The 14,959-nt window shown below is 38.1% G+C and overlaps 1 protein-coding gene across 3 annotated transcripts in view; it reads left to right on the top strand.

The window, feature by feature from the left end:
* The window catches only part of LOC121314944 (vacuolar protein sorting-associated protein 13B-like), a 356,349-nt gene that overhangs the window by 316,423 nt on the left and 24,967 nt on the right, over nt 1-14,959 (top strand). For all 3 annotated transcript variants that reach the window (XM_041248730.1, XM_041248729.1, XM_041248731.1), the window contains exons 44-47: nt 6,813-6,968; nt 10,183-10,446; nt 11,206-11,289; nt 11,715-11,890. In XM_041248730.1, the coding sequence (XP_041104664.1) occupies nt 6,813-6,968; nt 10,183-10,446; nt 11,206-11,289; nt 11,715-11,890 (680 nt within the window). The remainder of the gene's footprint in view (nt 1-6,812; nt 6,969-10,182; nt 10,447-11,205; nt 11,290-11,714; nt 11,891-14,959) is intronic.

Here is a 14,959-nt window from a genome sequence, read left to right as displayed (position 1 = left end):
AAGCATTTTAAATGCAATGTAAATAAATCAATAGGTTAAAGTGAAAGTCAGACACTTCTCAATGTCTTTACATTCATTACAAAACGCATTTACTTTTTTGCAAGTATAGATGGATTCTATTGTGTTTCCTTTTACTATATGTTGCCGATAGATAGACTGATAGACAGTACGCATTGGCTCAAACACTTGTCTTTCTGACATTCTTTTAAAAGCTTTTGTTTTCTGGTGTGCTTTTTTTATTTAGTTATTGATGCCTTTGTTATAAGAATTTAAAGGAACATCGCTGTATAATTTATGTTTGTTTAAATGTGTTCTTGGTATAAATGTTTTGTCTAGCGGTCCACTGTTGTAAATGTTAAACCCATTGTTCTTTTTTTTGGCTCAAAAGCAATATGCATTGTTGTCTGTCATAAAAGATGGTTTCTGTTAAAATCCAGTCTGCAGCAAAGCCTCTTCCTCTGAGGTGAGTGCTGAAGCACAATACTCAAAGCACTGCATTGTCGGGCGCTTTTAATTTAGCAGTAAAATCCAATACCAAGGCACTAAAATTTTGGTACAGATCACACCCGATACGAAGGTGGTAGTCACTATAAAAACATGTGTAACATTATACAACAGAATAAAGTTATTGGAAAATAAAACTGAAATGACATTGAAATCCCAGTACATATAGGGCCTCATTCACTAAACAGCAGTAATGTGTTTTGCACGCAGTAAGCCCCTTTGCTGCGTGCTGTGTACACCAGCTGTATTCAGTAACCAGTGGCATGCAACCTAGCGCATGGGGAAAAAAGCGCATGGGAAAAAGTACCGTGTTTGAGTCATTTAAATATAATGAATAATGTCATTGCAGGAATTTCATGCAAATTACATCACAAAATACCACGAGGGAGGTATTTGATATGCAAACTATATTCACTTAAGGGTGCTAACTTTACTAGGTGCCTCAGCGTGTGTTAAAAGTACTGCTAATGGGGTCTCCCGAGTGGCGCATCCAGTAAAGGCGCTCTGCGTGGAGTGCAGGATGCGCCCTATATCCTGGAGATCCAGACTATGTCATTGCCGAACGTGACCGGGGGTTCCTAGGGGTAGGCGCACAATTGGCCGAGCGCTACCCGGGTAGGAAGGGCTTAGGTTGTCAGGACAATCCACGTTTCACCGCACACCAGCGACCCCTGTGGCTGATAGGGCGTCTGCAGGTCTGCAGTGGAGCCATTCAGGTCTGTGTTATCCTCCGGCACTATGGGTCTGGTGGCTTCACTATGAAGCCGCAGTGTGAAAAATGATGGCTTGGCAGGATTCGTTCCCCGAGTCGCCAGGGGGATGCAGCAGTGAACCGGGATAGGAATAATAATTGGGCTGTCCAAACTGGGGGGAAAACCGGGGTAAAAACCATTGGCGACGACTAAATAAAACATTTTAAAAAGTACTTCTTATTGAAACCAGGCGGTGTCACAGAACCAGGAGAAGAGTGCGAATGAGAGCAGAAGAGCTGCACAGGACAGCAAAAAGAAGGGTCGGACAGAGTATTTTGAACCAGACGTTACTAGGGCTGTGTGAGGAGGAGGTAATAACCAGATACAGATTGTACACAGAGATCATACTAGCTTTATATGAGGAGATCAATTCTGATCTAGAGACACTTACAGGTAGGAGTCATGCAGTGCCAGGTCTAGTGAAATTGTTGGGCTCACTACATTGCTTTGCATATGGGTCGTTTCAGACACTGTCAGCAATTGGTGGGATATCCCAACCAACGTTTTCCTCGTTTTTACAGCAGGTACTGTATGCCCTGTTGAAACACACCAGGAATTATATCTATTATCCCAGAGAGACAGATGCGCTCCATGATATAAATGCGGCCATTTACAAAGTGTCAGGCTTTCCAAATGTATTGGGGGCCGTTGGTTTCACCCGCGTAGCACTGTCACCCCCGCAGGATGGAGAACTTATCTTTCATAATAGGAAGCATTACCACTCCATTAATGTACAAATGTGTAAAACTGAAGATTCTTGATGTGATCGCCAGCTATCCTTTTGCAGCACAAGACTCGTACTCAGACAGTCCTGGATATATGAAGATTACGAGGCAGATGTATATGGAGCTGGTTGGCTTCTTGTCATATGCAACAATTTCGGCTATGTTAATATACTTGTATAGTCATCATGTACGTGTGATAGACTGTGCTTAAAATATACAAAAAGAAAATTATGGAGACTGTAAAAGTCCAATAAATAAACGAACAAATTGAGAGTTGAGGTGCAGTCATAAATACAAGCACTCAAACGACATCACATTTTTAACATAAAAAAAGTGAAATTTTGCATTTTAACAACATTTTGAAATGTAAATAGTGAACTTTTAATTGACTGAGCGAGTGCTTCGCTGCCTTGATTAATATTACCAAATAAATCAGAGGGATATCAAGTTGAACAAACAAATATTAATTTGATTTGCTGAGTTAAAAATAAATGTTCCATTAACAGTTACTGTCTCCAGTTTTGACTGTGTAGCAGGACGCTGTGATTCTTTGGGGCAAGCAATACATCCCCCCACCCGGCTCCTCCTGCGGAGCGCATTTATTTTTTCCTTAATATTTTTAAATTAATGTTCTCGCTGATACAGCATTAAAAAGCCTTTCATAATTCCCCACCACTTCTGCTAATACATTTAGCTCCTGGTCTGTAAACTTTAGATTCCTAAATAATTGCATTTAACCATCCTTGCAGATATAATGAACAGAGATGACCAGTAGAACTCTCCAGTTACATCTGTTGTAATCTGCTGGCCACGATTAATTAAGTCAAATTGGAACATGTCTGTAATATCATTCTAAAATCTTACAAAGTCATTATAAACACCCTTTTTAATGCAAAGTGCATTTAATTATTGCTGCATTCTTATGGTACGTGCTGTATGAAATATTCCTTCCTTAATTAACATAAAATGACACCCAGTGGCGCGGCACTTAGAAGTTTGTTGTAAACCCTTGTCAAAATAAAATACCTTTACATTTGGTTACAGTATATATGTCATGAACGTTGTAAACATATCCAATGTAGAGTAATTATTATTTATTTAAATTTAATAAAATTGTCAACTGTATGATAAAAGGGTTATCCTTGTTTTGTTAAATAGTTAAATTTAGTTTGTAATGTGTAAATTAATAGTATAACATGTCACTGAAATATACAGCATATCCAGTACAACGCACACATGTGCTTCACAGATTTACAGTACAGTGTCTGTATTGTACCCTTCAGAATTACACATTTCAATTTGTAGATACATTGTGAAAATTGTGTGCAAACATAAATATATTAAACAAAATGATCTATGAAAATGAATGCATCTTTACTCACCTATTTTTGGGTTTATTTTGAAAAGCTGCCGCTAGGTTAGCTTATTGAATATGACAGTTCTTTATTAAATAGAAAAAAAGATACCCTCTCTGTTTAGATCATATTTGTAGTTTTCATGATACCTTTAACCAGCATTGACCATCTTTTAACTGGCATCATATTACAGTAGGCTTGTGTTTATAGCATTTAATTATCATGTTTGATGTGCTGTCACCCTGTACTGGATACAAGTTCTCCAAACTGTAATGTGTATGTTATAATTTACCAAAAAAAAAAAAAAAGTACTGGCCATAAGTTAGGAGAGTTGGAAATTGTTAAAATGCTTTAAAAAAAAATGCTTCTGTCGGCTTCTACGGACATACAAGACTCCCTGTGTGACGACCCGGCTTGATAACTTAGTGCTGCTCTGCAAATGAGCGCTTTCAATCAAACAAAAACTGTGTTTTTTTTAATGATATAAAGCTCTCCATGGATTGGCCAACACTAACCAAATCAGTGTCAACATGTTGTAAAAGTAGACAGACCTTTTAATCCACCTATTGAATTAATCTAACTTCACCTTTTGGAGCTAGACATAAGGATGACTTTAGTGTAATAGTAATTTTAAACAAAAAAGCAATAGAAAAATAACAAGGATGGGAAATTCAGTTGCTTAATGGACTGGATAATTAGTAGCATCAGTGTTGGAAGGAGATGACTGCTGCAATAAATGTGTTTGCATTCGCTGGCCCTGCTGTTGCTATGAGACAATGAAACTGAGGTTTCAGGATTATAAAAACAGGAACTAGTGGCTCTAAACTCTAATAACTATTTGGTTTATTTTCTAGATTATGGTTTTTATTATTAAGTTTTTATTGCATGAAATGTACATTTGTCTCGGGTTGAATTTGTACTTTGTTATATAAACACTATCAGTTTCCTAAAATAATTATGACAATTTTATCAGTTACGGATGGAAGAGCACATTTTGGATTTCCCTGGTTTAATGTTTCTAAGACTCCCGTCATTTTACATTTTGCTGGTTATTGAAGAAAAACCCTAGGCAAGGAACTTGAAAGAGGATATGAGGTTTATTTTTCCTGCTGTTCTTTCTGAGTTTCTGTTTGTTATAGTTTCAACAATTTTCACAGCCCTTGAAACTTAATTGAGTTGTCTTGACTGTCTTCAAACATAGGGAAGCCATAGAGGGTGACCCTGAACGAGACACATCACACCTCAGGGGGCTTGTTCTGTCTAAATATGTTTAGCAAAATATAAGGGATTTGTTCATTTAAAATGTGGTTGGGGCTTTCACTGGAGATTTTAATATGGTTGCCAATTTCCTATTGATGGTTAAAGAGCATACTGGTGTAGGTCAGAAAAATAACTGTTATCATAACTTATGTATTATTTTTGTTTAGATGCACTGTGTACTCCATTGAGCATTAACCTGACCCCCTGCAACATTTTGCCCCTAGTGGTAGTAAGCAGTGCATTAGTAAAAAATACGACATACAGAAAAGACATTTAAAAAGTTTCTAGGATGCATTGACTGAAACAGAAAATGATATGCAAAGTGAATCTAAACCAGGGAGAATAGATTAGTTATATAATTATAATATATATATATATATATATATATATATATATATATATATATATATATATATATATATATATATATATATATATATATATATTATATTTCATACCCTTACAAAGCTGCTCTTTAAGCTAGTTTTAATACAGCCCAGGAGTTCCCAACTGACATGCAGGCATCCCTTTTTTCTTTGTGAAAATCTCCATGTCAAATGTGAATTTAGATTTGAAACAGAGCAACGTAATATAAATAATTATTTCAGAGGACAGCACCCAAATGGTGTCTTTAAAGACTTGTCAGGCCTCTTTGGCCAGATACAGAATGACAGGAAGATAAACCACTGTTGAGTTAAGGAATCTCCATTGGCATTCACCCTGGTGCTGGGCAATTAACGCATGCCTCACAATTTTCTGAAAAGATGTTCCTTATATTATAAAAATTACGTGAATCTGGTTTGCATTAAATATTATAATACCAACAGCCAATGAGTGTTTTAAATCTTATATAAATGGGCAGATTATAATCCCCTGTGACAAGAGAGAATAATACATTCTGTTTTCAGGCATTCTGTCTTATTTGCTCATCATCCATTAAAAAATAATTGTTGGCAAGCTGTCCAATATTGTGCTCTGAAACACCGTTACAGTTTAGGATTTGAAACATAAGTTTGAAAAAAAAAAATATATGAATATGCAAATCATAAATAGCCACGTCCTTCGTTCGTATTCTTTTGCTGTGGCTTCAAAGAGCTGAGAGGGTGCCAAGTTAAGTCTTACCATTATTATTTTTTTTTTTTTTATTTATTTTACACATTGGACGTATTAATGGCTTTACAGATGTTATGTGTAGGAACGTGTTTTTTTCTGCAAACTCATTTGATTTCGTGGAATTGTTTGGTTGCATTATGGTGGCAGTGATTTCTTTTTTGTTTACTTATTTTTTTCTGTGGTCAGTACAATCTCAGTTTTTCTGCTCGGATCTGTACTAAAAAGGAGGAAGAAAAAAAGAAACAGACCACAGCAGCTTTTTGAAGTATTAAGGAAGTCTTTATTATAGCATATCCATAAAGGTCAAGTTTAGCCTCAACTTGGTACGCTGGAAAAAGAGGATAGTTAGAAAAACAGAACTTACTCAACGCATGAAATAGGTATATAACCTTTGTCTTTGGTGTCATTTACAGCACCCCCATGCTTCCTGGTGAGTAATGAACTCAAAACTGCTGTCATTTCCAGTAAAATCTCTAATCATTGATTGCATTTGTTAAAGTAATAAAATAAGTCTTCAGGGTCTAGCAGAAAAGTTAAAACAGTGAATGGCAAATCCTTAACAACCAGAACCACCACATGTTGTATGAGCTGTGTGACCTGACCATGGCTTCCTTTACACAAACATCTCAACTTCTGTTTATAATGGAAGTGGTTCTTTCTAACTTGCTTTTACATTTTACTTCTATCTCTTCATCTCACATATTTTGCCAAACAAAAAAATATTGAGGTCTATTCAGGTACCCACAACATTGTTTGCATGAGGGGTTACAATGGAACATTATATTTAGGACAATTAGAAATATAAAATAAAAATATCCCCCCCCCAAAAAAAAAATGCATATAAACTTGGTATCTTACAAATTGTTTGTTTTTCATGAACTTTAATTCACATGGAGTGATATTCATGGTAGCTTTTAAATTGTGGCAAACTTTTTGGTAATGTGCTTAGAAATAAACAGTATTTTAGACTGTGACCAATTCACTGAGATATTGTAAACAGGAAAAAAACTGTGAACAAAATATCTTTAAACAAAACCCTTTCTGTTTACTTGCCATTTGAATAAGCAGAAATGTAAAAAAAGGTTGTCTTTGCTTCCGTACAGCTGCTTCACATCTGCATCGAAGGCTGGGGAAATTGGCGATGGTCTGAGCCTTTCAATGTGGACAATGTGGGGACATTCATCAGAACTATCCAGTACAAGGGCAGGACAGCATCACTCATCATCAAGGTCCAGCCGCTTAATGGAGTGCAGAAGCAAGTACGTTTCATGAACTCTGACTGTACACTAAAAGGTTTTCATTATTCACCATTGACTAAACCAGATCAAAGACAGAAACCAATTTATGATATATATTTTTTTTCTTTTTAATAGATCTAAAGTTACTTTTTACTGAAAAGTGATAAAATACCAAGGATAGAAATAAGACTCCTATTCCATAGCAATTTCAACCAGATTTTACTACAAGCTTGATTATCCACAATGTATAGGTAACACGCTCAGCTGTGTTTTACTAAACTCGTAGTAAAAATAGGAATGGATCTGATGCAATAGGAGTCTTATATCCATTCGTGATTCGTACCAACCCAATTCTACACTTTCACGAAACAACAATATTACATTCTGTACGAAGCAGGGTGGCCCTTTCTCATGATAACCAATAAGAAATCAGTGTGAATCCTGCATTCAAGAAACATTTTTAGATTGTGACACTTTGTTATGTAAGTATTGTCAAGTGGGCTATATGTCTTGCTTGCGCCTAGACAAAACAATATATATTGCATTCCAAACTGTTTCTTATAAAGTGTACATCTTGTCCTCATTCAGTCAACTGACAAGGCATGGGTGATGAGTCTTGTTCGATTAATAAACATACCAATTTTTTTTTTTTTTTTGACATTCTCATATATGTTTGGATTATCATTTTAATTGAATACAGCACTACAGAGAATATAAAGTTAAAACAAATTATTTTCAGTGTGTCATAAAGCTACGTGCATATTAAAAATGCATCTGACGGGCTCCCGAGTGGCGCATCCAGTAAAGGCGCTCTGCGTGGAGTGCAAGATGCACCCTATAGCCTGGAGATCGCAGGTTTGAATCCAGGCTGTGTCATTGCCGACCGTGACCGGGGGTTCCTAGGGGGTGGTGCACAATTGGTCGAGCGCCGCCCTGCTAGGGAGGGGAGTGCTTAGGTCGGCAGGGCAATCCACGGTTCACTGCATACCAGCAACCCCTGTGGCTGACAGGGCACCTGTGGCTCTGCAGTGGGGCCATTCAGATCTGTGTTGTCCTCCAGCACTATAGGTCTGGTGGCGTCGCTGTGGATCCAATGTGCGAAAAATGACAGGTTGACAGGAACATGTTTGGGAGGATGTGTGTTTGAGGCCATGTTTGGGGGTTGCAGTTGGGAGCCAGGATAAAAATAATATAATTAGGCATTCCAAATTGGGGAGAAAACCTGGGTAAAAACGACTGGCAACGACTAAATAAAAAAATAAATAAAAAAATCATCTGACAATGCCAAGATCTGTAGGATCTCTAGGATTCTGTAGGAAATTGCTGGCATGTGGAAAGACTGGCCATCAAGATTGAAGCCAACAGTAGCACCCCTGCCCCAAAACCTGTATCTCGGAAAACAAAAGAGGAGCTATATTGCAGTTAACTAGACTAGTCATCTTACAGTATGACTGCAGCTAATATGACAGAGCTGGAAAATATGAGGGGGGTTCTCAAATTTGATTTTATTAATTGGACTAAGAACCCGTTCTCCATGTCAATGTACATTCATTGGAGAGTTTGGGCTGTCTGTGCCAAAATGTTCCAGGAGACAGAATTTCTGACTTCATTTCATTGTGTGGTAGAAAACGAGAGAAGAGATACATAGTCTAGTGAAGTTGGTGTCAAGTTCAATAAAGAGGTGATTTTGCAATACCAAGATACAGCTATTATGTATAAGTATACATCTTGAAACATGGGAAAGGAGTTGATTGTTCTTAACCCTATCCCAGCAGTGTACATTACATATCCTTGCCAATTATCAGTTTAGTCGGCTAATGATTAATGGTCTTGGCTGAGTCTTATACAAATAGGATTACCTATTCCCAGTCCCCCTTGTCAGTACTCTTTGATGAGTCTCCGGCTTGAGTACCAGTAAGTATGTATTTTGGGAAGTGTGGAACTATCACTGCCAGCTATGTACCTGGGCTGTAAGTTCAGAGTCCATTCCCTGGCCTGTAATGCCATTACATTGTTGCATAGAGTTTGTTTATTTATTTTGATTGTATTTGGTTTTAATTAAAAAGTTGGCAAATTAAGGCATTAACCAAATATCTCTAAAATCTAACACTGCTGTGTTAAGATGCTCTATTTCAAGCACCTGTTTTTCATAAATCCTTTGGATTTAGAGCCAGAAAAATAATTATTGGGGATGCAGTTTCACCTTTTACATGCCAGCTGTTCACGTAAAACAGAACAAGAAAGCCAGCGATTCATATAATTACTGTACTGTTAAAAAGCTCAAACAACATCAGTGACCATCAAAAGCAGTTTGTGTTTTTGTGTGAGCGTTGTTTTTGTTTTCTGTCTCACGTTAACACGCACTTTCGGTGCAAAATAAAAAATGAACTGTCAGATTACTTTGACATGGACTGAGAAAGCACGGTAAGAACTGCTTTTTGAAAGCTGTTTTGTTAATTGCCAAATACTGTATTACAGTGCTTTATTTTGCAACAGTTTTCATGGTTTTTCTTTTTATAGTATTTGTACAGTAGCGTACAATGATGTACCTGAATTTGTTAATTTGTAATTCCCCCGACAATAATAACGTACCTACAATGTAGTATGACTGCTCCCTCTGAGATACCATATTTTTACATTTCTGATGGACCTCTGGAACCAATTAAATCAGATATGTCAGGTTCTAATGTACTACAAAAATGTAATTGCTATGGGGGCCCCGAGTGGCTGCTGCGGGGAACGCAGGATGAGTGATACAGCTTGGACGGCGCCAGTTCGAATCCAGGCTGTGCAAAGAGGCCGAACTTTGCTGGGGACTGCGACACTCCCGTTGTAGGGGATGTGGAATGGTCAGGGATTGCTTCTCCTCATCGCGCAACAGCGAACCCTACTAGCCAGACACCGAGCACATTCAGAGTGGGTAAAAAGCAGGACTGATCTCTGTTCTCCAGGATTGGTAGCCCGCCCACCTCTGCTCTGGATTGCTCGGCGTAAAAGCGATTCTGGCTTTAGGCTTGTGAGATCGGAGGATGCTACCAAGCCCTCAGAATATCTGTGCTGTGTGGGGACTCGCTGTTATGAGGAGAAAAAACAGAACTGGATATTCCAAAATGGGGGAAAATAAATTAAAAAAAAAAAAAAAAAAAGAAATGTTTTACTATATGCAATACTGATTGAGCAGATGATTTTCAAAACATTATCTACCATTTTTGTATGTTTTTTTTTCTTCTTGTAGATCATTATTTGTGGCCGGCAGATCATGTGTAGCTACTTGAGCCGGGACATTGAGCTAAGAGTCGTGCAGCACTACGTTGGGCCAGATGGGCAGACTGTGGTGAAGGAGCATGTCGACTGCCTGGCTGTCAGATTGAAGACACCCTCCTATGTTTTGGAGAACACAGAGTTGACAGAGCTTTGTGTTAGAGCGAGAGGAGATGATGAGTGGTCAAGGGATGTACATCTGGATTCCTGTGAACACGACAGCAGCACCATAGTCCAGGTGAGAGATACTGTCCTCTAGCTGATGCTTTTAGCATTCCAAAGTAGGCAGGTGCATTGTACAGTCACAGACAGATTGTCATTAAAGTATACTGTAAGACAAAAGTAAATACAATGCAGCCTTATAAAAGACTTTTAAGACCACTTAGTCCTGGAACAGCTGATGTTTTTGTTTTAACCCAAGGTCAAGCTAACCCAGACAGAAACTACAGGGATGTTCTATTGGCTGATTCAGTAAACTAGTACTCTAATTGAATTTGTTATTTGAAAAAAGTCAGGAACCAGATGTTCATTTACAACTTGAAATGTAAAAGTTGAAGCCAACACAAAGTTCATAGCATGTCAGTGACTAATAGACAATGTAAATTGTCACATTTAAGAGGAGGCATGCATGTCAATGGGGTCTTGAATTTTCTACATATGCAAAATACCATGCAGTTCCATGAGGTTTCTCATAGTACTATACTTCAGCAAGAGATCTCAAGCCATTCATGCAGCTGTACATTACAGAACACACCCTGCTGGCTCTGCCTCATTCAAATATAACTTGAAACTTTACATTCCATAAACCTTAGAAATGCACAGATAAGTGTAAGCTGTTTGTTGTGTATTATGCAACTGCTTGGTGACTAAACCGCTTTTGTTAATGTAATGAAGAATGTATGCTAATCTGTTTATGTTGTTCAGAATCTATGTATTGTGTATTATCCTCTCTTCATTTATAGTCTTGTCTTACATTTTGTTATGTTTCTTTTCACAGGTGCCATGTTCCAATGGCATGCTTCTTTATGTGTGGTGTACAGTCATGACCTTGGAGCCAGATTCACCAGTACAACAAAGAATGGTGGGTGGTTTTCTTTTTTTGTTACATCACAGAACCAAAAATAACATGTAGTAATGATTAAACCTCCAACATTTATTAAACATCTAGGACAACTACCACAGTTAATAACATTAACTGGTATGATATTTGACTTAACATTTGGCTGCTACTCTCTACTGTACTTCTGTGTTAATGTAGAAATAATAAAGTTCAATGACAAACATGTACACTTGATGTCTTTCTCAGTGTCTTCAGTACCACAACATACTGTTGTGTGTCTGTCTGATTTCAAAGCAATGATTCGATTGAAGATGCTGAGACTTGTCGAATTGCTTGTCACGGAATTTATTTCGTTGCTATCTTTTAGTACTTGTAAATGTATCACTATTGCGTGTTTAATAACTATAGATGTTAGCATAACTGTGTTGGTTGTTTTCATGTTGTAGGTTGTTTTTAGTCCGCTCTTCATCCTGAGGAGTCATCTCCCTGACCCTGTTATTATTCACATTGAGAAGAGGAGTCTGGGGCAGAAAGAGTCACAGCTAATCCCTGGCCAAGGTCAAGAGGAGACGCTTCTCAACGTAGAGTCAGATCTGATGCACCACTTGACTTTCCAAGCAAGGTACAGTATAGTGGACGGCATACAACGGGTGTCTCAATTAAAAGCAAATATAGAAAAGAAAAAGCACTAAAACTTGTTATACAGCTGCTCCTAATTATTTCCTTTCCGACTTGGAGGCTGTAAAATCTCTTCTTAACTCTTAGTGGTTAGCTGGCCACAAGGGCAGGATATTCATTGGTCAAAGCCAGTGGGACGGTGTTTTTTTTATATGTAACGGGTAGAGATTAGCCACGTAGTTGTTATCAAGTGGTAGCGTAACCGATTTTCTGAGACAGAGGATCTTATGACTTAGAAAGATAGATAATGTATTTTCTACAGAAGAGTACAAATGGTATGTAACATTGGGTAACCAATGCACAGAGATGCATGAGTCGATGCCATATTTGTCTTCCTACATACTATTTTCTGTGTTTTGAAGGAATCAACCCAACCCCCGTATGTTTCAAATGTTCACAGGTCACCTTTTTTTTTTTCCCCCTTCCTACAGTTATAAATAGTTGTGGTCTTCTTGGGGCTAAACATTTAAAATGTGGTTACCAATGCGAGACAGAGTGAAAAGTTTCCTGACCAAAGCTGTTGTGTCCTCTGTTTGTATCTTTGCACTCTATAGAAACCACAGACAAGGCTCAGGCGAGAATCAGACTTCTACAAAGTCCTTTTACAATGTCAGAAAAAAACTACTTTATGGCATTCAACTGAACTCCACATGCCCATTTGGATGTTATTTGATTGACTTTAATATCAATAAGGAGGAAAATAATGTAATATCAGTTATTTACATATCTGACGTTGTGGCTTATTAGCTATATACAGTGGTTTGCAGAAGTATTCACCCCCCTGCAAAGTTTTCACATTTTGTTGGCACCTGAGAATACTCCGCAATGCTTTCAAATTAGACTTTACATGATTTTGAAATTACAAGATTTACAGAGAAAAACAGATTGATCTGAGTTGCATAAGTATTCAACCCCTTTGCTACTGCAGCCCTAAATCAGCTCAGGTGCAATTGATTTGTTTGAAAGGTCATAAAATTAGTGAAATGGTTTTAGCTGGTGTGTACTCATAGTGGTTTAACTTGTAGATACAGTGCCTATAGAAAGTCTACACCCCCTTTCAAAATTGTCACATTTTGTTGCCTTATAGTCTAGAATTAAAATGCATTAAAAATACAATTTTCATTTATCTACACATTCTACCCCATAACTTCCAAGTGACAAAATTATTCTAGAAATGTGTAGAAAATTAAATAAAAATAAAAACTGAAAAAGCTTAGTTGGATAAGTGTCCACCCCCCTTTAATAGCAATCCTAAATTAGCTCAAGTGTAACCAATCACCTTCAAAATCACACACCAAGTTAAATGGCCTCCATCTGTGTTAAATTGTAATGATTTACATGATTTCAGGATAAATTCAGCAGTTCCTGTAGGTACCCAGCAGTCTGCTGGGTAGTGCATTTCAAAGCAAAGACTCAACCATGAGCGCCATGGTGCTTTCAAAAGAACTCCGGGACAAAGTTGTTGAAAGGCACAGATCAGGGGATGGGTATAAAAAAAATATCAAAGGCCTTGAATATCCATTGGAGCACGGTCAAGACAATTATTAAGAAATGGAAGGTGTATGGCACCACCACCCTGCCTAGATCAGGTCGTCCCTCCAAACTGGATGACCGAGCAAGAAGGAGACTGATCAGAGAGGCTACCAAGAGGACAATGGCAACTTTGCAAGAGCTACAGGATTTTATGGCCAAGACTGGTCAAAGTGTGCATGTGGCAACAATATCCCAAGCACTCCACAAATCTGGCCTGTATGGTAGGGTGGCAAGAAGGAAGCCATTACTCAAGAAAGCCCACGTTGAATCCCATTTGAAGTATGCCAAAAACACTCAGAAGATTCTGTAGCCATGTGGCAAAAAGTTTTGTGGTCTGACGAAATTAAAATTGAACTTTTTGGCCTACATGCAAAGCGTTATGTTTGTCGCAAACCCAACACAGCACATCACCCAAAGAACACCATCCAACAAAGCAAAGCAACAAAGCAACCATGAAGACCAAGGAGCTTTCGAAACAAGTCGGGGATAAAGTCGTAGAGAGGCACAGAGGAGGAGAAAGGTACAAGAAAAATTTCAAAGGTGCTGATTATCTCTCTGTGGCAAAGTGCCCGCCCCTGTGTGTATTTTGTGTTGTATGTTGTGTGTTAATGTTGGTGTATAGTCATTGGTACACGGGATATAAACGGGTCTGTGTAACACAAGTGCTTAAAATGTATATGTATTTAGGCACAAGGATTGCACAGCACTTCACGTGAAGTAATAATATGTGAGCATGGGGAATTGCACTTTATTAATTCACGTGCAGTTGTTCTGCGACTCCAGTTGAATGATTGATTAGCAATCAAGTCTCGGTACAGCTGCATAAAAGCAGCATGTTTTCACTCACTTGGGGTTGTGTGTTCGGTGAGTAGAGAATGGGATTGGAGACGGAGGTAATAATAACAATAATAGTAATAATAATAATAATAATAATAATAATAATAATAATAATAATAAATAATAATAGTAGTTAAAATATCAGCTCACCGTGTTTGTTTAGTGTTAGTCCGTTTTGTTTAATCTCTTTGTTTTGGCTACCAGTGCCATGTCCTGTGTTTTGTTTGTCTTGCAACCTTTTAATTTGTCTGTCTGTGCACTCTTAATTGCTGAGCGAGACTATTCGCTCAGCTTCACCAAACGCCATCTCTGTTGTTTATTTCCTGGTTTCTGGTCTGACGTCACCTACTACAGCCATCTTTGTGACACCCTCTCAGCACAGTGAAGTCCATCATCAGATCAGGTCGCCCTCCCAAACTGAGCAGCCGGACAAGCAGGAAACTGGTTCGGGACGTCACTCTGAAGCCAACAATGACCTTAAGAGATCTGCAAAGTTCTGTGTCTGAGATGGGAGTCAGTGTTCACACATCAATAATAAGCCGGTCCCTACACAAAGCTGACATGTATGGACGGGTGACAAGAAAGAAGTCGTTACTCAAAAAGCCTCATCTTAAAGCACGTATGGAGTTTATGAAAAAGCATG

This window comes from Polyodon spathula, chromosome 4 (genome assembly GCF_017654505.1).
Source record: "Polyodon spathula isolate WHYD16114869_AA chromosome 4, ASM1765450v1, whole genome shotgun sequence".
In the NCBI taxonomy this organism is placed as follows: domain Eukaryota; kingdom Metazoa; phylum Chordata; class Actinopteri; order Acipenseriformes; family Polyodontidae; genus Polyodon; species Polyodon spathula.
Note: the sequence above shows the minus strand (reverse complement) of the source record. Positions and strands in the feature narration are given on the sequence as shown.